This window comes from Nyctibius grandis, chromosome 9 (genome assembly GCF_013368605.1).
Source record: "Nyctibius grandis isolate bNycGra1 chromosome 9, bNycGra1.pri, whole genome shotgun sequence".
Lineage (NCBI taxonomy): Eukaryota > Metazoa > Chordata > Aves > Nyctibiiformes > Nyctibiidae > Nyctibius > Nyctibius grandis.
In genome coordinates this window covers 8,130,635-8,154,891 of record NC_090666.1, presented here as the reverse complement: position 1 = coordinate 8,154,891, position 24,257 = coordinate 8,130,635, and the positions used below count along the sequence as shown (strand labels likewise).

General features: G+C 45.0%; 2 protein-coding genes across 10 annotated transcripts; one reads left to right on the top strand and one right to left on the bottom strand.

Annotated features, from left to right (window-relative positions):
* The first annotated feature begins 45 nt into the window (after nucleotides 1-45).
* Nucleotides 46-10,526, top strand: CLK1 (CDC like kinase 1). 7 transcript variants are annotated; one of them, XM_068407643.1, is made up of 13 exons: nucleotides 46-308; nucleotides 4,890-5,047; nucleotides 5,244-5,439; nucleotides 6,543-6,633; nucleotides 7,064-7,130; nucleotides 8,062-8,178; nucleotides 8,365-8,531; nucleotides 8,606-8,700; nucleotides 8,769-8,913; nucleotides 9,060-9,142; nucleotides 9,730-9,809; nucleotides 10,043-10,133; nucleotides 10,218-10,526. In XM_068407643.1, the coding sequence occupies exons 1-13, from the start codon at nucleotides 228-230 to the stop codon at nucleotides 10,377-10,379; spliced, it is 1,533 nt and encodes a 510-aa protein (XP_068263744.1). In that variant the 5' UTR covers nucleotides 46-227; the 3' UTR covers nucleotides 10,380-10,526. The 7 variants fall into 7 exon arrangements, with proteins under 7 accessions (XP_068263744.1, XP_068263747.1, XP_068263742.1 ...); XM_068407646.1 differs by lacking the exon at nucleotides 46-308 and adding an exon at nucleotides 3,674-3,905; XM_068407641.1 differs by lacking the exon at nucleotides 46-308 and adding an exon at nucleotides 4,098-4,383 and having other exon boundaries at nucleotides 8,784-8,913.
* A 107-nt stretch (nucleotides 10,527-10,633) lies between these two features.
* Nucleotides 10,634-20,878, bottom strand: BZW1 (basic leucine zipper and W2 domains 1). 3 transcript variants are annotated; one of them, XM_068407647.1, is made up of 12 exons: nucleotides 20,789-20,878; nucleotides 20,220-20,293; nucleotides 17,155-17,331; nucleotides 14,767-14,861; nucleotides 14,454-14,519; nucleotides 14,033-14,168; nucleotides 13,344-13,453; nucleotides 13,051-13,221; nucleotides 12,555-12,701; nucleotides 12,313-12,451; nucleotides 11,272-11,394; nucleotides 10,634-11,006 (listed from the first exon to the last, which is right to left on the bottom strand). In XM_068407647.1, exons 2-12 carry the CDS (start codon nucleotides 20,281-20,283, stop codon nucleotides 10,975-10,977), a joined length of 1,260 nt encoding a protein of 419 aa, XP_068263748.1. In that variant the 5' UTR covers nucleotides 20,284-20,293; nucleotides 20,789-20,878; the 3' UTR covers nucleotides 10,634-10,974. The 3 variants fall into 3 exon arrangements, with proteins under 3 accessions (XP_068263748.1, XP_068263749.1, XP_068263750.1); XM_068407648.1 differs by having other exon boundaries at nucleotides 20,793-20,875; XM_068407649.1 differs by lacking the exons at nucleotides 20,220-20,293; nucleotides 20,789-20,878 and having other exon boundaries at nucleotides 14,856-14,861; nucleotides 17,155-17,325.
* Nucleotides 20,879-24,257: the final 3,379 nt, after the last annotated feature.

Below are 24,257 nucleotides of genomic sequence, written 5' to 3'. Positions count from 1 at the left end.
GATACTATGTTGAAACAATGTCCTTTGCTACAATTTCATACTAAATGTTTTCTGAAACTTTCCCATGTAAATTCTAACCTTCCTTACTTTACTGGTTTTTAGAAAACTAAGATGCGCAATTTTTTCCCCTAGGTGAGAGTAGAGTCATAGAGAGATGAAATCTTTCTCTTCTTGAGGATTAAAGTCCGTGTTTAGAGGACTGCTTGCTCTTGTAGCGCTGTGTTGGAATGGTAACCTCTTCAGCCTCCCAAAAGGTAGATCAGAAACAATCGCTTCTGCCTCTGGCACAACGCTTTTGGTATGAAAGAGTAAGTGTTTGTGTCTTTACATAGCTGTTGATCGAAACTAGATAACCATAGATCTGCTGTAACTTGTTTTTCATGACTATTGCACAAACAATAGATGATAAACACAACAAAGAGTAGTGACAAAAAGACTGTGGTTAGAGTTCTAATCAAGAATATCCTGATACACTCAAAATAATAAAAGATACTGTGGCCAAGATGATGTTGAACAAATAAGAGAGCTCTTGTTTGGTCTTATGTGAGACCAAATGTTGTTGGACTCAAATGAGAAAGTCTGCAAGAAAGTACAGAGATATCTGAATATTGACTGGTCGAGGAAAAATAAGATACATGCATACATATGCATGTGTGTATGTATATATATAGATTGATGATCCTGTGCTTGTCACTTAGTATAGTAAGTATAAAATAAACTGATTTCAGCAGGGAAAAGAGAGTGATTTGTACACATCAAAAAAGCAGCTCTCCACCTTGGGCATACTGGGAAAAGCAGAATGTTCTACTCTTCTTTGTTGTAGATTTAAAAAAAGCATTTTGGCATCAGTATGTTTTCAAAAAGCAGGAAAAAATCAACTCATTTGCACAGAGGTTCACTTTCTGACTCTATAGTGCGTACAGGTGAGAGGGTGTATTTCTAGTTCCAGCTGTGCATGAGAGAGCTGGATAGGAGAGAGTACCCACAGTTCCTGCATCCAACTCCTACCGTTCTGGACTTCCCCCAGTCCTCTTTGGACTCAGTCAGCATCACTTAGCAAAGTCCATTCTCATATATATGCCTTGTAATCCTGGGGAGGGACAGGTCCAGCTGACTTGCAGTCTACTTCAGACCATTATTTCCAAGTTTGAGACTTTGTGTCTTAAAATAAGGAGAACTTGTTTGCGAGAGAAAGGCAAAGGCATGCCAGGTGCAGATTACTGAGGTGTTAATGAGCAGAATTAATCAGTACCCTCTCTCTGGGACAAAGTTTCTGTATGGAGTGTTGCTTAAAGCTCCTAGCCCCTGCTCCAGACTTAACACATCTTACCATAATACTTCATCAGTCAGGTAGAAGATTTAATTATTTTAGCTCTGTGCTCTTTCTGTTTCTTCCGTATAATCAGTGGCAATAGCAAGTAGACAGAAGCATGCAACTGCATGTTTGACTGCCACACTGACACTGCTGCCCTGCAGAAGGAAGGGTGTACTGGAAACTTTCCTACACTGCAAAGGAACCAATAATTTACGATGCTGACATCTAGCACTGAACTGGAAACAATTTCAGGTCTATTTTTTTTTCCTCCAGAAAAAGAAGGCTGTTATATAGAATGTGTGAAATACAGGGCCACCAAACAATTTGCTCTCTGGAGGATACATTGCATTTAGATCCTTTTTTTTTTATCTAAAGCAGTGTATTGAAAGGAGAGTGATCTTATGGGACAGGATTACATCCTAACTTTTAAAAATTGTATTATATCTGTTTTGCTGTTTGTAGCTCTGGACCTCTCCCAGGTTCTCCCTGAGAACCTGGAGTACAACAGGAAAAATAATGGTGGGGTTGGTCCCATCCACTTGTGGAAGAGAAAGCAAGACAGAGAGTAGGAAGTAGCCCAGGTGTGGAAGCGAGTGATTTTTGTGGGCAGTTGCTGGGTACCACATATGTGCAGTTTTATTCTTGCACACAGTCAGCTGTGTGTCACCAGCTGTTTGGACTTTTGTGACATGTATAATCATTTAAGTAGTAAAAATGGTGCAGACAGTATTGTTCTTATTGTTGTCAACTTGTGCTTTATAAACTCCTCAGTTTACTTCCATCAGTCTGGTCCTTCAGCACAAACACTACAGCCACAAGTAAGTCCTGTTGAAATAAGTCTACGCATGCAAAGAAAAATACGTACATTAACACAACAATCTTGCATTATGACTGTGATGGAGGGTCTCATCGTGTATATTCTAGATTGTCTCTGACCTTTGCTGGCATTAGAAAAACAATAGGTAAAATTGGTGTTAGAAGTATGTCATGCTGGGAGCAGTACTTAGTCTAAGCTGGAGAGCAATGGACAAAAAGAAAATAATGGTGCATTATCTATGGACAGTGAAAAACTTGGATGTGTAATGTACATATCGTATGTTGATCACTGGGTCAGTTTAAAAAAAAAATATCCAGAGAGTGAGGAGGGTTATTTATTGGAGTGGAAGTGTTTCAGAAGGTTTAGTCTTTCCCAGAATAAAAAAATCATTGGGTTTTAGGGAACTGATGTGTGTAGGCTGCTGTAGTGTTTCAGGACTGTTTTACCCTTAGATGTTCTTTTTCCACATAAATTAGATGGCACATGAGATGCTTGACTGCTTGTTATGGGATTTGGAGAACCAAATTTCAGGCGTAACAGTTGGTTAGCTCTGCTGCAGTGATGACCGATAGATCGCTGACGGGCTCGAAAGCTCTGTGTGAAAGAGGTGGTGGCTGAAGGACTGCAGCAAGGCATGGGGAGGTGAGAGGGGTGGCCATGACTTAAACTGCCATGTGTGCAGTAGTAGTGAGCAGTAGAGGAAGCAAGGGTTAGTTCTGTGGGAGGGTGTTTTCTCTGTGGGTATAGAAGACTGATCTGTACCTAATTGAAGAGTTGCATTTAGTTTGTTTGTTTTACAGGGGGTATTTATGTTCTGTCCAGACTCAAAAACATGACTAAAAGCTAGTAAAAGATACCACGAGACATCAAAAAAAAAAAAAAAAAGGCATTCAACTGTTCGGAAATGTTTTTAACACCAATGATTTACAAAGATATCTTTAATTAGTTAGTTCTGCATGCCTGGAGAGCCTCTAACAGTTTGTCTAGGGAAGTGCAGAGACAAATAACAGGCTTTATCACCAAGAGCAAAAAATGATTTAGCAGTTCAGTCTCACAAAAAAAAAAAAAAAAAAAAAAAAAAAAGCAATCTTCTGGTAGTCATTCTTAAATGAGAGTTAGAATTGTGGGTGGGTTTTGTTTTTCAGTATGAGATTCCTTGTCTTCCAAAGTTCTTGGCAGGAAAAGGGTTGAAGGTTTTGCATAGCTGGTTTGCTTATGTAGAACTACTTTAACTGAATTACCTGCTGAGGCATATGGGGTTACCATAAAATGTTGTGACCCGGTGAAGCGCACCCGTACCAGCCCGAGTAGCAGAACTGGGAGAGTAAAGGGGGCTTCTTAGGCAGTGAGGTGAGGGGCCGCAGCCCGGGCGCTGTGGGGCGGCGGTGACCCGTCAGTGCGCAGCCCCGCTGAGGGCTGACGGCGGTGCCCGGGCTGGCCGGAGGGAAGGGGCCGGCGTCCTTAAACGCTCTCGGAAAGGCAGGCCGAGGTACGGGGCCGCCGGGCACGCCGCGCCGGTGGCCTGTTGCTGCCCAGAGCAGACCCGGGCAGACCCCGCGGGCCGCCGCCGGGAGCTCCCCGCGGAGTGCGGGGCGCGGGCGGCCCGGCCCCGCCTTGTGACGCCGCGGGTGTCCCGTGGCAACGCTCCGCCGCACTCTGGAAGGTTCCTGGCGCCGCCGTTTGAAGGGGGAAGAGCCGTTGGGCGCAACCGTGGCGCGAGAGAGCGGCGGCTCACGGAGAGAGAGAGAGAGCGGCGGCACTCCGGCCGCGGAGGTGGGGCGAGGAGAGGGGCGCTGCGTACCGGCTGCGGCCGTGTGCCGCATGGCGGTGGGGGAGAGCGGGAGGGCAGCGCTCGGCGCTGGGGCGGGCCGCCGCCGAGGGGAGGGAGGGGCGGAGGGGCGGAGGGGCGGGCGCCGCTGTGGTGCAGGGGGAGGAGGTTATCTCCTGCCCGGGGGGAGGGCGGCCGGTGGCTCGGGTCGTCCCCGCCGGAGCGGGCGGGTCGAGTGGCCGGGGCGTCCCCGTGCCCCCGCCTCCGCTGGGCCGCCATGTTCTCTGCCTGCGCCTTGTTGAGTGCGGAGAGAAAATGGCCTCGGTCGCTTCAGCGGGGGAGGCCGGAGCCCGTTGCCGTGCCCCTGCTCGGGGACGGGAACGGAGCCTCTTGCCGGAGCAGGGCTTGGGTGGGACGCGGGCCCCGTGCCGCCCGGGGCGGGGGGTGCGGCCCAGCGCTGCGCGGCTCCACGTTAGACGTGCAGTGAGTGATCTTTCTAGGAGATAACCTGAGTTTTACTGTCATTTTGACTTGGCATTAGGAATTCTTCGGGAATCTACAGAAAGAAGCGCGGTAAAAGTTTGTGACGAGTTCCTTGGAGTCTTTAAAAGCCCGCTGGGCAATACTTGTGTGCCCTTTGTCAGTGCACGGAAGCCTGCCTTTTCCCTAGCGTATGCACCGCTGGGTGCCTGAGCAGCTTTGCAGAAATGACATGCACAGTATGTGTTTGGTCTCTGAGCCACGATTCTTCTTCTTAAAATGTTGTGTAAGAAGTAGGTTATTGGTTTATGTTCCCCTGTCATAAACGGTTAATTTGAAAAAGCTCTTGAATTAAAAAATAATGTGGAAGAAAGAGCAGAGAAAAAATAAAAATTGGGTAGTTGAAAAATAGAGCCTTCGTTATAGTGTTAATTTGATAATAAATGGCTTTGAAAATGAATGGTTTGTCTATGGGATGTAATTCAAAGAGCAAAGTGTCTCTGTTACAGATGTTCCGTTCCAGGCAGACTAATTATCCTGACTCGAATAAGAAAGAACGTCCGGATCGCAGAACATGCCACAATGCTTATAAGAGACAGGGGAGATCATTAACTGGTGCACAGGAGAGCAAGCGCTGCAAATATGATCTTTCTAAACCTCCTGACAGGTAAATAACTTTTTGACTTCTGGTATCAACCAGCATGTATTTTAAGATTTTATTATTCTCATCAAGTCTCTGATAATGTATTCCTTTTTTCAGTTGGAGATGTTTCAAGAGAGATGTCTTACAGCTTAAAACAAAAAGCTCTCTTGATAGGGATACCAGAATGATTCTAACTGTTTATTTGATGCTTTGTTTGTAGTACCTGTTCAGAAACCACATCTGTAAATGAGAGAGACCGTCATGAACGGTACTATGTTGACGAATACAGAAACAAGTACAATCAAGGATGTGATACTGGGCAACACAGTAGCAAATCATCAGGTCATAGTGGGACGAGTAGTTACAAAAGGAGATACAAGACACCATATTACACTACCGATCATCATAATGCACAGGTGGTGTGACCAATTTAGGATTTTTTTATTTTAAGAAGATGATAGATTCTCATCTGGGCAGTAGGTGTTGAGTGTGGGGGTTTGAAGAATTCTATCAGTAGTAGTTTATTACTTCAGCTAATATTAGTAGATGATCCTTTTTGCTAGGATTTTATTTCCTTCAGTGAAAATGTGTAGTTTGTAGGTATGCTTGTGATACCACAGAACATAGTCTTGCTCTTTGTTCATTGCATATATTTTTGAGCAGATTAATGAATAATAACAATCTACTGGAGTACTTGAAATACAGGCATTGCTTTCATGCCTTCAGAATTTTTATTACAACAAGCATTTATTTCAGCCCTACTCGAAAATCCAAGCACAAAGTGTTAAACTTGCTTTTGACTAAGTATCGCTTAAATAGCAAGGAGCTAATGTCAGATTTTTACTTTTTAAAAATGTATTTAGTAAGGTGTTTAAGTATCGCTGAAAAATCTGTAGAATCAGATATGTACAATATCTGCCCAATAGCAGGGCAGGTTTTTTTGATCTTTGTTATATATTTAACTCTTAAAAAAGCTGAAGATAGGATTTATAATTGAAGATCTTCAGCTGAAACGGCCTAAAGTATATGCTATTTATGATTTAAAAACAAAAATTTCTTATCAAATACTCAGACCAGTGGTTTAATCTTAGTTACTTAAGATGGGTATTTTAATTTGGCCACAAGGCTATTTTTTTATATATACATATATATATATATATGTAAGATAATTAATTATTAAATCCTTTTGCTTTAGAAGAAAATACGGGCACTGAAATGCTAAAGTAAAATTCAGTGAACCAGTCTTTTAAAAGAAAAACAATTGTGTTGTAATTTTTTGCTGCTTTGCCACTTTCAGTATCTCATCTGAAAATCTGTTCCTTGCCATGTTTTTCTCCTGTAACATAAACTATGTGCCCTGTGAATTTCCGGGGACTGAATTTGAAATTGCTCCTGCCAACCGTTTGTGGCCTGCTGTGTATCTGCATGCCTGAATATCTCCCTGCTGAATGAATTTCGTATTCTGACCTGAAATCACTTGGGTTTATTGATTGGATGGACGATCTTGGTGCCATTCCAGAAGAGTCTTCGAAAGAAAAGATCCAGGAGTGTAGAGGATGATGAGGAGGGTCACCTGATCTGTCAGAGTGGAGACGTACTAAGTGGAAGATGTATAGAATATTTTTCATTAACTTCTCAGATAGATAAGTTCTTTTAGCATAAGATGTGAGGGGGCTTTGGAAGCCTTTTCTTTCTGTCTTGACTTTTTTTGTTTGGGGGTGGGGATTGTTATTCTTTTTCTGTAGAACTTAACTTAAATAAATATATTTCTTTGTTCTTTTTCCTTTTTTGCCCCGAAAAAATAGTAAATGAAGTTACTGAACTGAAAAATGTAAATGAAGTAAATGAAGTTACTGAAATGAAGTAAATTAACATCTCTCAAACTAGATATTTACAATTTAAAGAAGCACAGTCTAGAATAATCTTCAGTGATAGTACTTAGCCTTTTTGTTTATTTCTGTTTGTTTGCTTGTTTTTTTAATAGCGAAGTCAATTCACAACTTCTGTGACTGACGACATTTTTTTTTTTTTTTTTTTTAGTTGAGATTGTTGCTATTTTGGGTGAAGGTGCTTTTGGAAAAGTAGTGGAATGCATCGATTACAAAGCGTAAGTCTTTTCAATGACATACATGTAATTTTTCTTACTGGTTCTATCACAGTGTGGTTCGTAAAGTGCTTTCTCATTGTACCAGGTTTTATCTTTAACTCCTTGTTTGCTGCTCTGTGTGTTTCTCCAAAGCTGCCGCAGTTCCCAAACATAAATTTATGTATGTTAGTACCTCCTGCTAAAACCAGCCCGCAGCCAGGAGGCTTGTGCAGGCCTGGTGGATGAGGTGCTGCAGGCGCACCCCAGCCTGGTAGGGGTCAAGGGCTGATGGGGGAGGTGGCCTGGAGAATGTGGGATGAAGCTGCACCTGCCATGGGGCAGTCCTGGGGCCTGTAACCCCCCCGGTCTGTATCATAAGCAATAATTACCTTAAAGTATCATCTGTGATGATGCAATGCTATTTGGGTTCTAGCAGCCAAGTATATGATAAATCAAGAATGTATTTTGTGTTTGATGGCAGTTTTGCTGTGTGCAAAAAGCATGAAACTAGATTGTCTTTCTAGTCACAGTAGCAGGTGTTGGACACCTCAGTTTCACATTTTTTAACTACTTAAACGACTGAAGGCAGCTTGTCAATTTTGAGTGACAGTTGCGTTAGGCTGTGAGATATGGAAGGGTCTCCATATAAGCCCAGCATACATAAATGCAAAGGGGAGGTAAATGGGGCGCTTAACCTTTAAGAATAATACTGATACATAAGGTACCAACTATGTATGTTTTCAAAATTTAAATTGTCTTTGTGCATAAGTGAACCTTGGTTATATTGTCAGTATGTACTAAAAAAAAGAAAAAAGACCTTTTCTGATAAGGTTCTCATTGTTATAAACAACGTATATCGTGACTATTACTGAATATTCTTAGTTAAAACTCCTCATTGTTCTAATCACTGTTAAAAAACAAAACAAACACACAAAACCCCCCATCTTTTCAGGGAAGGCGAGCATGTAGCTGTGAAAATAGTAAAAAATGTTGCTCGGTACTCTGTAGCAGCTCGTGCAGAAGTGCAAGTGCTGGAACATTTAAACACATCGGATCCCAGCAATAACTAGTAAGCATACAAATAGGGGGTGCAGGGTGGGTTATGGGGTGCGGGGGGGGCAGTTTAGGGGTGCAGGGGGCTGTGAGGTGCAGGGAGTGTTTTGGGGTGCAGGACGTTGCTTTCTGTACCATATGATGTGTGTATCTGTGTTACACGACTTCCTGTTGCAATTCATGTCTTTTCCTGCTTTTGCAGTCACTGTGTCCAGATGCTCGACTGGTTTGAGTACGGTGGCCATGTCTGTATTGTTTTTGAGCTGCTGGGGCTCAGCACCTATGACTTTATTAAAGAGAACGGCTTTCTGCCATTTAGGCTGGAGCACATTAGACGGATGGCATATCAGATCTGCACATCTGTGAACTGTGCGTATGTTTCTTTTATGCTTTATTTGTTGTCTTCTTCCCGGAATTTGCTAACTGTATTTGTTACGTTGCAGTTTTGCATTTGAACAAGTTGACACATACAGATCTGAAACCGGAAAATATTTTATTTGTGACAACTGACTACCTAGAAGAGTATAACCCCAAATGGGTAGGTTGCTGTCCTCTTCCCCACCTCCCCCTCAGCTGGGTTTATTTATTTGGTCACGTGCATCCTAGTGTGTTTCGTTTCAGAGATGCGATGAACGCAGACTGAAAAATCCAGACATCAGAGTTGCGGACTTTGGGAGCGCAACATATGATGATGAGTATCACAGCGCTTTGGTGTCTACAAGGCATTACAGAGCTCCCGAGGTTATCCTAGGTCAGTAGAAGTCTGTTAGGCTGATCTTTCACGTAAGATTTTTTGTGTGATATTGAACAGTGTCACCAGCAGTGTTGAGTACCTTGCTTGAGCTGTTGAACTGTTTGCAGTCTGGTATAAACATGAACCTTTGCATCTTTTCACAGCACTGGGATGGTCACAACCATGCGATGTTTGGAGCATAGGATGTATTCTCATGGAATACTACCTTGGATTCGCAATATTTCCGGTAGGTAACTATGAACCTCAAACCACGGCAGCATGTATAATGCTCCCCAGCTTGGTGAAAATATGCTACAGAGGTGGGGACCAACGAGAGTGGTCTGTGCAAGAAATTAAACTGCATTTCTCTGTAATGCCAAGTTGAAGAGAACAGGAGATGCAGGCACAAAGGAACTGTCTCAGCAACAGATTCCTCCAAGTTGCTTTCAGTAGACATTTTGGCAGCAGCTTGAGAGGAAGGATCACCCTGCTAACATTTGTAATTTACAAGCCACACCAATTACAAATGTAGCTTTGTCTGTCACCATCAGCAAATACTACTTAAATACCTGAATTTGTGTCATCTTGACAGTACTGCTGAAACTTGCCCTTTATGAACAAAGGAAAAAAAAGGGTCAAGGGGAAAAAAACTCCAGTTGATTGTAACTTATTTCAGGAACCTGCTGACTACTGCCTCCCTTGTTTTTTTTTTTTTTTAACCTTAATCTGAAATTACTGGTTGCAGGGTACAGTCAAAAATGAAGTAAGGTTAGTGTGTGGGTCTTGAGAGCTTCCTCTAATGAACAAAAATGTCTTACCTTGATTTCCCTCCAGACCAGTGACAGCAAAGAACACCTGGCAATGATGCAGCGACTCCTGGGGCCTTTGCCAAATCACATGATAAAGAACTCCAGGTAATCACATTCTTCTGTACCTGGACAGCTCTAGTTTAATTCAGTTATTTTCAGATTTGGTTTCATAGCGGATTTTTTTAAAACAGTTTAATAAACTCAGATTCACCCTTCTGCTCTATTTAACAAGCTGGCCACTCTTGTGGCGTGTTCCCAAGTTGTGAACAAACATGCTGATAAACTTCTAGTGAAGGGACAAAACAGAATCTTTGAATAACAAAGACTGTTTGTTTAAGGAAACGCAAATATTTCCATAATGACCAGCTGGCCTGGGATGAACACAGTGCTGCTGGGAGATACGTCTTAAGGCGCTGTAAGCCACTAAAGGTAAGGTGACAGAGGGAAAAGGCTTTTGGGGCGAGGAGCTTTAAGTGCAGTTAATAAAAAACATGTTTTGTTTTCTGCATGAAGGCATTCATGACCTGCCATGATTCTGACCACAAGAACCTCTTTGACCTCATTGAAAAGATGTTGGAGTATGACCCAGCCAAGCGCATTACTCTTGAAGAAGCACTGAAACACCCTTTCTTCTTCCCCCTGAAACGTGAAAAAAAGGTGCAGTCCCGTGTATGAGCAGGATGCCACCAAAGAAACATAAAAACTGTTAACTGTTTGTTTCTTGCATACAGTCATTTTGTAAATGCCCTATTTGTATTATGACTTTTTTTTTGGATACTGAAGTTTAATCCAGCTGCTGACATAAAGCTTATTTAAGAAAAAGAGACTGATGCATTTCCTCAGCAAATAATCTCAGGATAGTTGCACTTTTAACACATGGAAAGAGAGCACCCTCCACTCTATAACTAGGCCTCCTAACAGCAAGAAAGTAGTATTTTAATTATGTTTTATTGGAATAGCGAAAGACCTAGGTAGAACATATTACAGTATTTCTATTACAGTAGAAAATACAGGAGGTAGAATATAACTGAAAGGACAAATGCAGGTTAGAGTTGTATCTATAATAGCTCCTGTAAGCTACTTAAAACATGGTTTTAAAAACTAAACCCAGTATTTCAGTAACTATAGAAAACAATTAAAATAAATTGCCATGAGAGCCCTTATATCATGCTTGATACAGGGAGGTAGGATGTAAGAATCAGAAGGACACATGAGACATGACACTTATCTACAGCTCCTGTTTGCTTTACTGAGGACAGAGTTTCACAGGTCAGTCGCCCTCTTCAGCTTCAGACTCCGACTCTGGAACAGAGAGACCTCGTCAGCAGGGCGGCCCCCCCCGCCCCCCACCCAGTCCTGAGCTCAGCCCCTGCCCTGCATCCTGCCTAACAGCTGCTATAGGAGCCACGCGGTTTCACTGGCCAGATTTTCTAGCTGGTACTGGAGGGCACACTTAGATTCAGAGGGGCAATTAACATACACACACACCCCCGCCCCAAACACAGCATTATTGCACTAAGGGTCCCAAAATGAACAAGCTCAACTTGTGAGCCACGCCGCTGCTTACCTTCTTCAGCATTCTTGAGCCATTCAACAAACTTCTTCATTTGCTCCAGAAAAACACTCTTTCCTTTTGCCAGATGCGCATCCTTATACCACTTCAGGATGGGTTCTTCACTCAGAACTTCAGCTGTAAGAAAGATGTGCAAGAGCAGCATTACACTGCAAACCACTGAACAGCAGCTGCTTCGAATCCCTGACTGGCAACCTGCCCTTCCTCCCTCAGAGCATCGCCGTGCATACTCCTTCCCTGGGCACAGCGGGATGTACCCGCACTAGGGGTGCCTCCTATTTTAAAATGCGAAGAACCACACATTGCGGAGTGGCTGCTGGGGGCTTCCTCAGCACTGCACCTCGGAGCTGCACCTTCACTCCCACTAAGGCTCGAGTGTTTCATAGCTGTTTGTGATGACACACTCTAAGGAAAGCTTCAGTCAACTGCTAAGAACAGATGCAAAGTCTTTAAAGCCCAAAGGACACCACAGGAAGTGTTTAATTGTTTTTTTTTTTTAAACGTTAGAAGTACAATCTAATCCTCAGTTTAACAAGTTTCCTTATGTTCCTGTGGTGTTTCCACAGGTGTGTAGCATGTTTTTCAGTAAAACCTTTTAACAGCCATTTAAGAGCGAGCCTACAGCACCCCAGAACACCTTGGTGGTCTCAATCTGTCCGTTTGCAGTGTTCAGACAGAGAACTAAGCAGCACACACTACCATGTATCCTTCCCTAACTTAAAAGGGGCAAAGAGCCTCAAAAATCTAAACTCAGCTTTGATCTACCACAACTATTAAAATCTGGTAGACAGGCACCATCCTTGTCTAGAGGAGCACTTCCCCACGTGCCAAGGACAGCCCCATCCACCTTTGCATTCCACTGCTCCATCTTTGCAAGCAGAAGGTAGAAAATTCTTCAGCTTACGAAGTGCGATGTTGTAGCACTCATCTTCCCTAAAGGTCTTATCAGGACAGGCATTCTGCACATACAGGCTTTAAAAAAAACCAACCAAACAAAAACCAAGCCCCCCAAAACTACAACCCCACAGAAGTTACCTTTATAGAAAAGCACCACGATTTTCTGGAAGGCCTTCATGAAGTGAATGTTGTCATAACAATACTCCTGAATCTTCAACAGCAGAGTCAGCTCTGACTGACCTTGGGTAGTAAAGGCAGCAAGTAGAGGGCTGTATTGCTGTAACAGGGACAACAGTCTCATTTAAAAGGGAGCTGGAGACATAGAGGGAAGCCCAAGCCCTACCCAACAGGCGCACAAGTCCATACTTAAGTTACAATACCTTCAAGTGCTTGATGGCTTGCTCTGCTACCAGCTCCTCTTTTTTGTTCCATTCCACTGTGCTCATTACACTTGACCAGATTATGGCTACCACGGTCTGTTCTGAGATGTTGTTTTTCTTCATCTCCTCCTTCACGTACAAGATTATCTGCCAGTTAGAATAAAAGAGTCAGCACACAGGCCATGTGACACTAAGCTAAATTAAAACTTCTGTTCTGAAGGACACCTAGAAGCCTTCAGAACCAAAACCAACACCCTTGATCATACAGAGGATTCAGGACATTAAGGGAAGACTACAAAGCTAGTATCAAAACACACTGGTGCTGATTTTAATTCTTAGTGAGAGTTGGGTGTTCCAAGTTCAGTATTTACTTAGGCACAGCTCTTCAGATCAGTATTACATGCTATTGTGTTTCAGATAATTTGAGCTAAGTTCCTACAGAAAAAAGAAAGGAAAACAGAAAGAACCTACACCTTGTCTACAGACAAATACTTACATCCTTGAATGGATCTCCCCGTGACATCTGCTCCTGAAGTTCTTTCTGCAGCTCTTTCCGAGCTCCTATGGTTTGCTGGTTCCGAACATACTCGGAAAGTTCTTTTAGTCCTGCTTCAGTGAAGTACTTGGAAAAGTGTTCAACACTTTGTTTGTTGGCTGGGAAGAGTTCCTGAAAACAAAGTTTACAGCAACTCTTTCACAAAAGAAACGCACGTTGAGCACTTTGCTGGTAAATGCTATTTACTAACAAACTGGCTTAAGCAGAAAATCAGTAATTTTGGCGGCACTCACCATCAACCTGTTATCCATGTTTACTTTACGAAGACTGACAGCCACTGCATTAATATCTTTCTCATTTATCCATGATTTGAACAGCTTGACTGCAAAAGCTGCAGAAACACCTGTGCAACAGGAATAGTAATATTATTACTGAAATTCAAAACAAAGGGACTCATCAGACCTGAGAGTACAGGGCACCTGGTTTGTCAGCCCCCTGCTCCAAGCAGCAGCAGCTGTGCTCAGAGGCAGCCCTAGCAGAGTCTGTAGTACCTCTGCCTAAGGATACTGCAGCCTCCAGCACGTTGGACTTTTCTCACCAGTCAGCATCACAAAGGCTTCTCTGTACTAAACTCAGCTCTCTTTGCTGCAATTTAGGAAGGAGCCTAAAGACATGACAGGCCTTCTGCATCTTGAAAGGTCCCTCTCCAAAATATAGTACTGCCTTGCTGGGTGACAGCAGCCCCCAGTGTCATGCAGGGAAGTCCTACACACAAGCTTTCTGAAAAGACCACTTTTCTAAAGTCTTAGCAAGACCTTCCAGGTTGCGACGCAGAATGTTTACTTTTGCTAATCCTGTAGTAAATCTATTACCAGATGAAACTAGTGAGCTGCAAAGGTATACTGTCATCACATTTTCCACCGACTTGTCATGGTTCTGTCCCCACCATCCTTCCCTGAAGCAGGAACTGGGCAACACTTACCTTCTTTAACCAAGTTCTCATTGTAAAGACTGTTGAGAATCGATGCATTAAGCGTCCCATTGGCTAGCAGAATACCCGTCAACATGGCCAGTTTGTTCCGCTCAGACTCTGAGAACCCTTTCAGGAAGAGCAGCAACTGCAAGAGAAGTAAGAAGAGTTGCCATAAAACTACCATCTCTCACTAAAGCTTGCCTACTACCTCCACGTTAGACCCTTTTGTTTCAGTCAAGCTATTTGACTAGCAGAAGCACTACTTCACTGGTAGTATTCTCCACTAGTCGCACAAGCTAGCTGTTCTTCTATTAACAACTTAAGTGTTCTACTTTAATAATCCATCGTATGATACAACTCTTCTGTATAGAGTGATTAACTCACAGAATTTTAAGGTTTACTTGTCTGCTAATAAGGATCCACTCCATACCTTTTTGACTTCATCTTCAAAGCCTTTCTCCAGGTACTTGTAACGCCTGATTAGCTTGTTAAAAACCTAAAAAGATACAGAGTGTATTATTTTTTGCTCTGAACTACCATTTAATTAGAATTTAAAAAATCAAGTTCAGTAAAGTCGGTCTGAACTCTTCAGAGCACTTTTAGCTTAGAACAGTGCTACTCAACCTCCTCTAGTAAGCTGCGTAAAGCCACGCGTTATTTTTACCTAAACTTTCAACCACAAAAACATTTTATTTTTGACCATTAAGCAGTTTAAGTTAAATTGCACTCATTTCAGAACTAACCTGAGCAAATGCTTGCATGGTTTCTAGGTCTTCCTGTGCTGCAAACACACAGACGTTTGTGCGTGTCATGTCATCTGCCAGGGTACCACCTGGGGCTGAAGAAGGGTGTCAGTGTTAGCGGCATTGCTCCCCAGCGAGAGTACCGAGTAGTCTCCACAGTAAGAATTCCAATACCCATAACATGCAACGCGCTGTCCTTTCGTGATGAACTGACTGACTGGATCACTGAAGACACATTCCCATCTGCTCCACTGCTGTAGCAGAACTTTGAAATCGGTAGCTCAGATATGAACATTTAAATATTCTGACCCCCTACTGCTAGCTGGATTGGCAACACATCTTGTTTCCATATGGGTAAATTAACATAACCATATGAGCTCCTCTTCCCTTGAAGGAAGCCACTAAAGCTGCTTAATCCTAGCAAGTATCTTTTTAGTGTCTGTTGCAGTAGTGCTGCTTTGGAAGTAAGTGTCTTTTAAATAACAGAGATCAAACACATAGGGCTGCACGTTCGAAATTCAGTGCCTCAGAGATAAGCCTGAAACTTTACTCTTGAAAGGCACTTCAGCTTTCTAATTAGAAGATGTTTCTTCACCATTCCCCTGCAGTTTAATACAGGCATTTGACTGGTAGCCAGGCTGCTTCACCGATTACGGTGAATTCAAGTCACCAACTCCAGTGCCAGAATACCTCATCACTAATTTCTATGCCGTCCTACATATAAGGGAGATCCTTTTGTTATGATTTAGTCAGAAACATGATTTAAAGACTGAGATAACCATCAGTGGTAAGGACATTAGAAGGTGGTAAGGTAACAGGATGCCAGTTTTTATTCTGGCCTTGTCTAACTGAAGACCAAAGCAAGTCTACTTAGCTACTTGTTACAGAGAGGGAGTTCAGTAAAGGACCCCTATATCACCATTAATGCAGCAGTGCATTTTTCCCTTCTCCCTCAGCCTCACTCCTAGGGGGGACACTTCCTAACACGGTATGCACTGGTTAGGACTCTTGAATGTAAACCCACAGGTTGTAACAATTTTTACATTAACAATTTCAAGCAGCAATGCTCCATGTGGCAAACAAGTTTACTTACTCATGCTACCAGCGCTTGTAACATCAGCAAAAGAGCCTCTTGCCAAAAGGAACATGACAGTAACTCCACTCTACATCACACTGTTCCAACACAAGCTTTGAGATAAGCAGGCACACTTGATGAAGTTAAACCATTTTGAAAGCCTTGCTCTCCAGCATTTGTTTGAGCCAGTCACCTGACATTTCTACAGCGTCAGTGTGAAGACCACCTGAACATGCAACAGATGCATCCTCCCAAACCAGCCCCGCACGGCCCCACAGAACTGCCATCCACAGTCTGACTGTGGCCCAGAATCAGGTATTTCCTCTCCTCCCCCTATGCATTTAGGTCATTTGAATTCTATTTCTGTCACATTACAGAAAATCTGCAACTGCCAAATTTCTCATTTAAGTCCTGCCCCCCCAACCACTGCATAACAAATGCTAAAATCTGAGACAGACCTTGTCCAGTCTAAGCAGACGACACAAAGGGTCCTCTTCACAGCCTGTGTTTTAAATGGGTCCCTGCCATCTGAACCCCTTCTCACTAAACAGTATTCAGCAGTCAAGCAGGAAATGTAAAGTCTAAATCTAGAAGTAACACTTTTTTTTTTACTACTTTTCAACCTCATTTAGCTTAATCTACTTCTTACCTGGTTGGTAAGCATCTGTTCTGCTCTTCGCTCTTTACACACAGTGTGCACATGAGTTTACAAGATCTTTTATCATCACACTTCACTTCATACTGTTTTCTGCTGACTCGACCACCCTCTCATTTCTCGCTCCCTGACATCTGCTAGAGCCCATGAACTTTCTGTTGCCAACAACAAACGATCTGTCAGTATTTCCAAGACTGACCACATCAGATTATTCCGTAAACAACATTCCTTTCCAAAATAACAGGGCGGGGTGCACAAAGCACAGGATCATGTTAGAATCTTTCAGAGCAACTCCGCCGGCCTCGTGACCACAGACCACACACCTGAAACAAGCATTCATCCATCTCCCATCAGCAGAAGGGAACTTGATTACAGAGTCAAGATCCACTCCTGGAAAAAAAAATTATAATCCAATATATTTTCCTTTAAGCCAAGTTTGTACAGTCTACTGACTCAAGCAGAAGTGCGGTAGGGTACACAGAGTATTCCTACATTAACCCAAGTGCTCCGTTAGTCACTAAGATGGTCAGATAGTAACTTAAACCCTGTTCTGTACACTCACTGGCCTCTTTAGCAGAGTTTTTACACTGAAAGAAAACTGAGCTTTTGTAGAATCAAGTGAACAAAGGCCGACAGCGGCCCCATCAAAGGCACTTACCCAGCATTCCACCAGCCACCAGGATGTCAAAAAGCGTTTCTGCATAGCGGCGATAGTCAAGTTTTGCACCAGAAGCATCAAGAAACTTTGCTACTGCCTCTAAGTCAGTGCCAGTTTCGGTTAAACCTTGAATAATACAATCCTGGAACTGAGTAGGGTCAAACCTCTCTTTTTCATCTGTAAAGACAAAGCGTTATAATAAAGTTGCCACATGCAGCTGTTTGGTTTTTAAAGTCTGTCATTGTAATCTTACTAAAAAAAGAAAATCCAAAACAAAACTTGCACTGGCAAGCCCGAAGTTAAACAGAACTGAGATCACTCCAGACTTCCACGACAACTGGTATTAACTAGCATGAACAGTGACTTAACAGTGCAGCCTAAAATGAATTTCAATGGCCAATACAGCAGTAAGGTTTACTGCTTTCACTTCCCTATTCAGTCAATGCTGGGGGAAAGAGTATCAAAAGCTAAAACATTCCTTAGTCACCTCTAATTGAATTCTTACAGTATTTTCACTAAGGACAGTTGTTTGTGATGATCATTAGTTTGCTCTAATAAAGCTTATCTGACTTCTCGGTTTGATTCTTGTACCCCTGTTCATGTTAGATCACTCTTTCCCTCCAAGAAGACAGTCTTAGCTACACGCTGGAAGGCAATTCTTAATATGTGCCCGTGATACCAGACAGTTTAGTAAAAGCAGGCCTCAGGGTAGGCCCTAACAGGCCTACTCTGTGTAACCTTTAGACAGAATCAACTTTTCTTTCAGCAATTTTCCTTTAAGCTAAAATAGCAGTACGTTCTGAAGCCAACTACATGTTTTGCAGATAGGGTCTGCTTGTGAGACTGATAACAGAGTTATAGTCATCACTGATTCTTGCTTGTGCTTAGTCTTAGAGAATCCAAAGTCTCTGTTCAATTCCTCACTAATTACAAAGAAGGGCCAGAGACAAGCAAGACTGTGAACAACATCTTTGCAGTGTCTTAAATGACTTGATTCACAGCTCTGGCGCCAGGAGTAGAGATAAATCCTGTAAGAACCAGAACAGGATCTTCTCCTCGGAGCTACCGGCACGTGTCAACAAAAAGGCCTCGACCACGCCTGCGCAGAAGCGGGGTCACACAGCAGACAGCATCACTGTGGGGGGATTACGACCACCAGAGCCCACCCAAGACCCCTTCTCCAATTTAGTAAGCATGCGCAAAGAAAATTACATAATATGTTAGCATATGCATAAGGTTTCTTGGAATAGGAGGGCTTTACTTGGAATTGTATGAATATTCATTTTTCTATAATGTATATTATGAGTGTGCTTTTGTCCCTCGGTGTGCATGCCAGGAGGAGAGATCCCCCATGCACCCACTGCTGCAATAAACCAATGTTGGCTTTCTAAACTGTCATCTGGTTTAGAGAGTTTTCTTGGCTACTATTTTACAGTAACACCCCTACAATTTTGTACATTTGACTCCATTATGCATGTTCCATTTCAGCCCTCCGGGACTCTCGCCGATTTGGACGAAATCATCTGCCTGACAAGCTGCATACCATTATCACGTTAGAGCCAACTGACAGTACTTGCTTTTTCGTTATGAAGACCATCCCCTCCTCTATACGGAGTTAAATGAGTCTGAAGCAATTGCTTTCCCTCAAGTGCCTGGGGGAAATGTAGAAATCTGAGCTAACCTCTTGGTCTTAAATAAACATGAAATTATGGACTAGAATTGCACATCTATTTAGCATCCTTTGTTGTTGTTAAAGCAGGACACATGCTCTTCACATTTCAGATACATCAGCTGACCATACCCTTGTTTTCACTACAGGTAGGGCATCATTAATATGCAACAAATCCACTCATGTAACTAACAGAAAGCCTTAAATGGAAGAGGTCTTCAGCTTCACTCATCTCAATTTGTCCTTAAGATTATGCAAACCATGAGAGGAAAAGCTTCCAAAGAAGCAGAAGTTACCTGCAAGTCTTACTCTGAGTGCTGTCTGTAACACCTTAGCCAGTTTTGTTAGCATCTGTTAGCAACACTTCTGTAAGGCGCATACTAGTGTCGTTATATTCAATGCAAGTACCAACATGTTGGTAACAGTTGGGTGGAAGTCTGGAAATACTGGATCAGTTATTTTCTGGGACAGATCCATGAAGCTCATTGTTACCACAGACTTGCTTGGAAGCCAAACTATGGTTAAATGCTTAAAAAGAGACCAAGCCCCAGAATGCTAGCATTCCATCTGCTGGGCAGACTAAGTCCAACTCTCTCACTTCAACAGCTTCTCAAGGTACTTTAACATAGGTTCTACAAGTCAACATGTACTTCTGCACAACTTATTATTTCAGTGTGTATAGCATCCTCAGTGTTGTCAGTTTGAGCTAGAACACTGCTAGTATATTAATAAAACAGTATTAAACAGAAACTCTTAAGAGCTGTCCCCACTTCCTCTTTAAGAAAACACCACTAAAATACTCATCACACCTCTACAGTCATCAATTCTTACAGGAGTAAACGTGCACATACAGAGATAAGCACTTGCACAACCCATGCTTTGGGTTTTTTTTTTGTTGGTTTGTCTGGGGGGAGGGTGGTGGTGTGGGTTTTTTTAAAATTTAAATAATCAGGTATTCTTATAGCATTAAGGTGACAATACAACTTTTATCCAGCAGCTAACACTGAAGTTCTACTAGGTTAGATGCTCCTCAGATGAACGTATTAATCTGCAACTGGCCTGGGCTGGAGCTCCCCTATAACTCGGGGGTTCCAGATACTTCTGCTTTCAGGCTACACTCAGCACAGTTCTAGAACGACCCTCTCTTAAGCCAAGGTTAACACAGTAAATTCAGCTACAATTCTTACTGCCAAGTATTTTTTATTAGAGCAGAGAACATTCCAGCACCCACAGACAGCCTCAAGACTTTGTACTTAGCATGGCCTCAGTTAAAACATGAGAGGAGCATAAAGGCGTTAGTTTATTGACAGACACCGACGTCTTCCTGGTGCCCCTACGGAAGGTCCCCCCGCACGGCCAGCAGGCACCGACAGCGTGCGCACCGCAGCCAGCTCACCTCTTTTTCTAGTTTTAAAACGCTGCCCCGATAGCGTCGGCTTCTGCGGCTTTTGATTATTCATAAAAGACACCCTGCAAGGAAGCACAGACGCACCTCAGCGCGCTGCGGAGGGCCCGCGCGCCCCGCCCGCTCCCAGCCCGCCCTGCGCCGCCTGACGCCGCCCGCCCCCGCGCCGCTCCTCCTTCCCCTCCCTCCCCCGGCCTCCATTTTCCCCGCGGCACAGGGCCGCTGGCGGGGAGGCGCCGGCCCCCGCCCCGGCTACCCGGCACGCACCGGGCCCCCCCAGGCGGAGGCAGGGCGTTGGCGAGGCCTGCGCGGAGCCCGCTGCAGCGGCGCCCCCCTCACCCCCGGTGCACAGCGCGGAGGTGCCGGCTGTGTTACCGCCGCGCTCCGGTGCCCGTGCGGGGGAAGATAGCGGGGAGCCCCCCGCCTCCCCCCGAGTGCGGCGCGGCCCTTACGGCCTGGCCTGGCCTGGCCTCGCGGCAGCCGGCCCCATGCGGCCGCGCCGCCCCCCGCCTCCCCCCGGCAGCGCACGGGGCCGCCCCCGCCCAGGCCCGTCTCCTCACCGACTTTAAGGCAAAGAGAAAACGCCCGAGCGGCTCGGAGCGGAGGCGGCGGGAGAAGCAGCGGGGAGCGGCGGCAGCGGCCCGAGCGGAACCAACGCGAGAGGAAGAGGGGAGGGGAGGGGAGGGGAGGGGAGGGCCGCGCTCACGCCCCGCCCCGGACGGACCCTCCCGCTCCGCCAGAGAGGACGAAGGGGAAAGCGCCGGGGAAGGGGGCCGGGCTTCCCCGGGGCCGCCGGCTCCCAGCCGCCGGCCCTGCGCTGCGGCCCCACCGGCACCTGCCGGCCCTCTGCCGGCGGCGCTCCGCCCTCCCCGCGAGCGGGGTACCTGCCTGATCCACCTTCCCGGGAGTGAGCGCGCCCGCGCCCCCCGCGCTGTACCGTCACACGCACCTCGCCGCCCGGTGCCCCCCCCGCGCTGTACCGTCACACGCACCTCGCCGCCCGGTGCCCCCCCCGCGCTGTACCGTCACACGCACCTCGCCGCCCGGTGCCCCCCCCGCGCTGTACCGTCACACGCACCTCGCCGCCCGGTGCCCCCCCCGCGCTGTACCGTCACACGCACCTAGCCGCCCGGTGCCCCCCCCGCGCTGTACCGTCACACGCACCTCGCCGCCCGGTGCCCCCCCCGCGCTGTACCGTCACACGCACCTCGCCGCCCGGTGCCCCCCCCGCGCTGTACCGTCACACGCACCTAGCCGCCCGGTGCCCCCCCCGCACCGGCGGTCCGCATAGATCAGTCCATTGAGGGGAGCGCGGCGCCCCCTGGCGGCACGAGGCACCGCCCGCAGGGAGGGGCCCCGCCGCGTTCCCCGGGGCCGGGGAGCGTCCCGCCGCGCACCGCGCTGCCGGTCCCGCGTGGCGTCGGGGACCGGGGCGGCCCTCCGGTGCTGCCCGGACCAGAGGCCCCAGGGACGGCTGCCCTCGGGCCTGGCTTGCGCTCCGCGGAGAGAGGCCCACGGGGCAGAGCCAGACAAGAAGTGCCGGGGGCGGGAGCGGGTCGTGCTGTGCCGCGGGTGGTGGCAGCCCGCTGGGTGCAGGGCAGCGGTGGATGCTCACGGGGGAGAAGGGTCTGCGGTGAGCAGGGCTCGCTCCCCCTGGGAGAGACACTCTCAGCCTCTCACCATAACCGCTCTCTGTGTTCAACCAGATCCCCACCCCGTTCCCTCCTCGGGGCTGCGGTTCAGCCCTTCCTGGGCAGCGCCCCAACAACAGGTAAGTACAGACACGCTAACGGAGCAGGCTGCGCTGGAAGAGGAAGGAGTGTCCACAAAACCGTCATAAAACAGAGCCCTAGACCGACATCACTCGGGCAGCAGCTGGCCCCGTCGAGAGGGGAGCAGCTGGCATTTGTCTGAGCAATGCACGCTCCCCGTATCTGCCATCAGAGATGAAGCAGTTTGATAATAAGCTGATTTCCAGTCCAAATGCTGTGTATTTGCCCGCAAAATGTGCAAAGGCTGACGCTCGCCAGCACTGTGACAGCTGTATTTCATAAATTTAACTGCAGTAACATGCAGTCCATTTCCCATGCTGCTCAAAAAGGGATGTAACTGGTTTTTGTCTTTTCTGAGATAGTCATTCAATATTCAATAGCATATTGACTGGACATGCAAAAACAGGAAGCCTGTGCGATCAGGCAAACAGCAGTAAGTAGAACAACTAACAGAGCATCAGCGTATTAGTTCAGGTGCTAAGAAAGACAACCTCAGAAGTACCCAGGGTGAAAACTGGCCCCCATCAACATCAAAGGGAGTTTTGCTGTTGAGGTCAGTATTTTAAGATTTCACTCCTAATCTTACAATTAATTTTGTCAGCAGAAACACGGCTTTTAAGGGGGGAAATACCAATCGATGTATTATATTCTTTCCTGTTCATCAGGTTATTTACCAAGAGCTGTAAAGCTTCCTGCCAAGGTAAACTGTCTGTTTTAGAGGGGCTGCAGTCTTAATTGATTAAGCTTAGAAAAATCAGACTTGTAAAACAGCTTTAGACAAAGCTTATGTCAAACCATTTTTCTTGTTCATTTAAATATAGAGTAACTGGCAGAAAATCTGCTATCCCAAACCCAATTCTCACTTTCAAATGGATTAGATATTCCAGTTTCAGATTTGACAAGCTGTTTCATAAAATTTACTTGATACATCAGAGGGATCAGAAACACTAATTATTACTGTGTTAAATTTATGCCCAGAATGTCTGTTCTTTGTTAGCCTCTTGATTAGCATTCATGTGAGGTGCTGTGCAAATATACATACTATATACAGATACAGAGCACTCTATTCCAAAAGGCACATTTGACCATTCTTTCATGCATGCATTCCTCCAAATAACCTGGTAGCTATCAGAGCTTCTGTATGTTTACTAGGTTTCTCTTTTTCTTATGAAAGGAAGTTATAAAAGCTCATGAGGCTTTACAATTTTATTCTCACACCTTTGTGAGTACCATACCTCCTGCACTATTAGCTCCTAGATTTACTATTACAGTTGAATCATTTCTTCTTTCCTCAGATCCTAATGATAACATCACCTTATAAAGACTTCGTGTTTTCTAGTCTATACAGACAGAATTATCAGTTAAAAGCTACTCACATCCAACATAGAACAAGGTTCCTTAGTTCCAGAAGCGCAGGCCTTCTCTTCTGCAGTTAAAACACGAGTTCTTTCAGTAGCAAATATAATAACTGTCTCATCCTATCTTCAGGCTGTAGAGCAGTCTGTCTGTTAGCAGACAGCATAAACAAAACCAGCATGTTAGTGTAGGTCCTTTAAGTACTGTCTAAAAACATACGCTGCCAAAGTCACACACTAGCACGTAACTGGAGGTGTCTGCCAGGCTGAGTATAACAACATACAACATACTCTCCATGCTGATACAGGATAGGAGCTGCAATTGCAACTCAGTTCTTCACTCCTCAAAAGGCAAAACACTAAACTAACTCAGAGATCACAAGCTTCCCTCTAGACCTTACACAGCTGCCAAATTTTGACCAGGTGTAAAGTATAATGTTCCCTTGACTAAAGCTCTTGAAATGACCAGTTATCAGGTGTATAAACAGAGCAAATCACTGTGCTTCAGGAGGGGAAAGTGGGGTCACCTGCACAACCATGACTTTTAAATTAAGGTCATCCCCAGCCCTATTTCTTTTTTATCCCAACACACCACTTCCTTGGCTATGAATCTTTCCTTTTGTCTTGTCTGGCCTAGCAGAGAGGTCGTCACACCCCTCAGCTAAATTGTAATTTTTCGGAAGAAAGCAAGGAGAAGCATTGTCCTTTGGTGTTCTTATATAGTGTTCTAAGTCATTTGCATCAGCCACTCACAATCTGGGAAATGCATCAATTCTGGTAATTTTTTTTCAGTAGACGTTATTTGAAAACCTTATCCCTGATAAGCATTCCTTATCTGTCCATACAAGAGGAAGAAGAGACTACATTTAAAGCCTGGAAAAGAAGAATCTTAGCTTTTATCT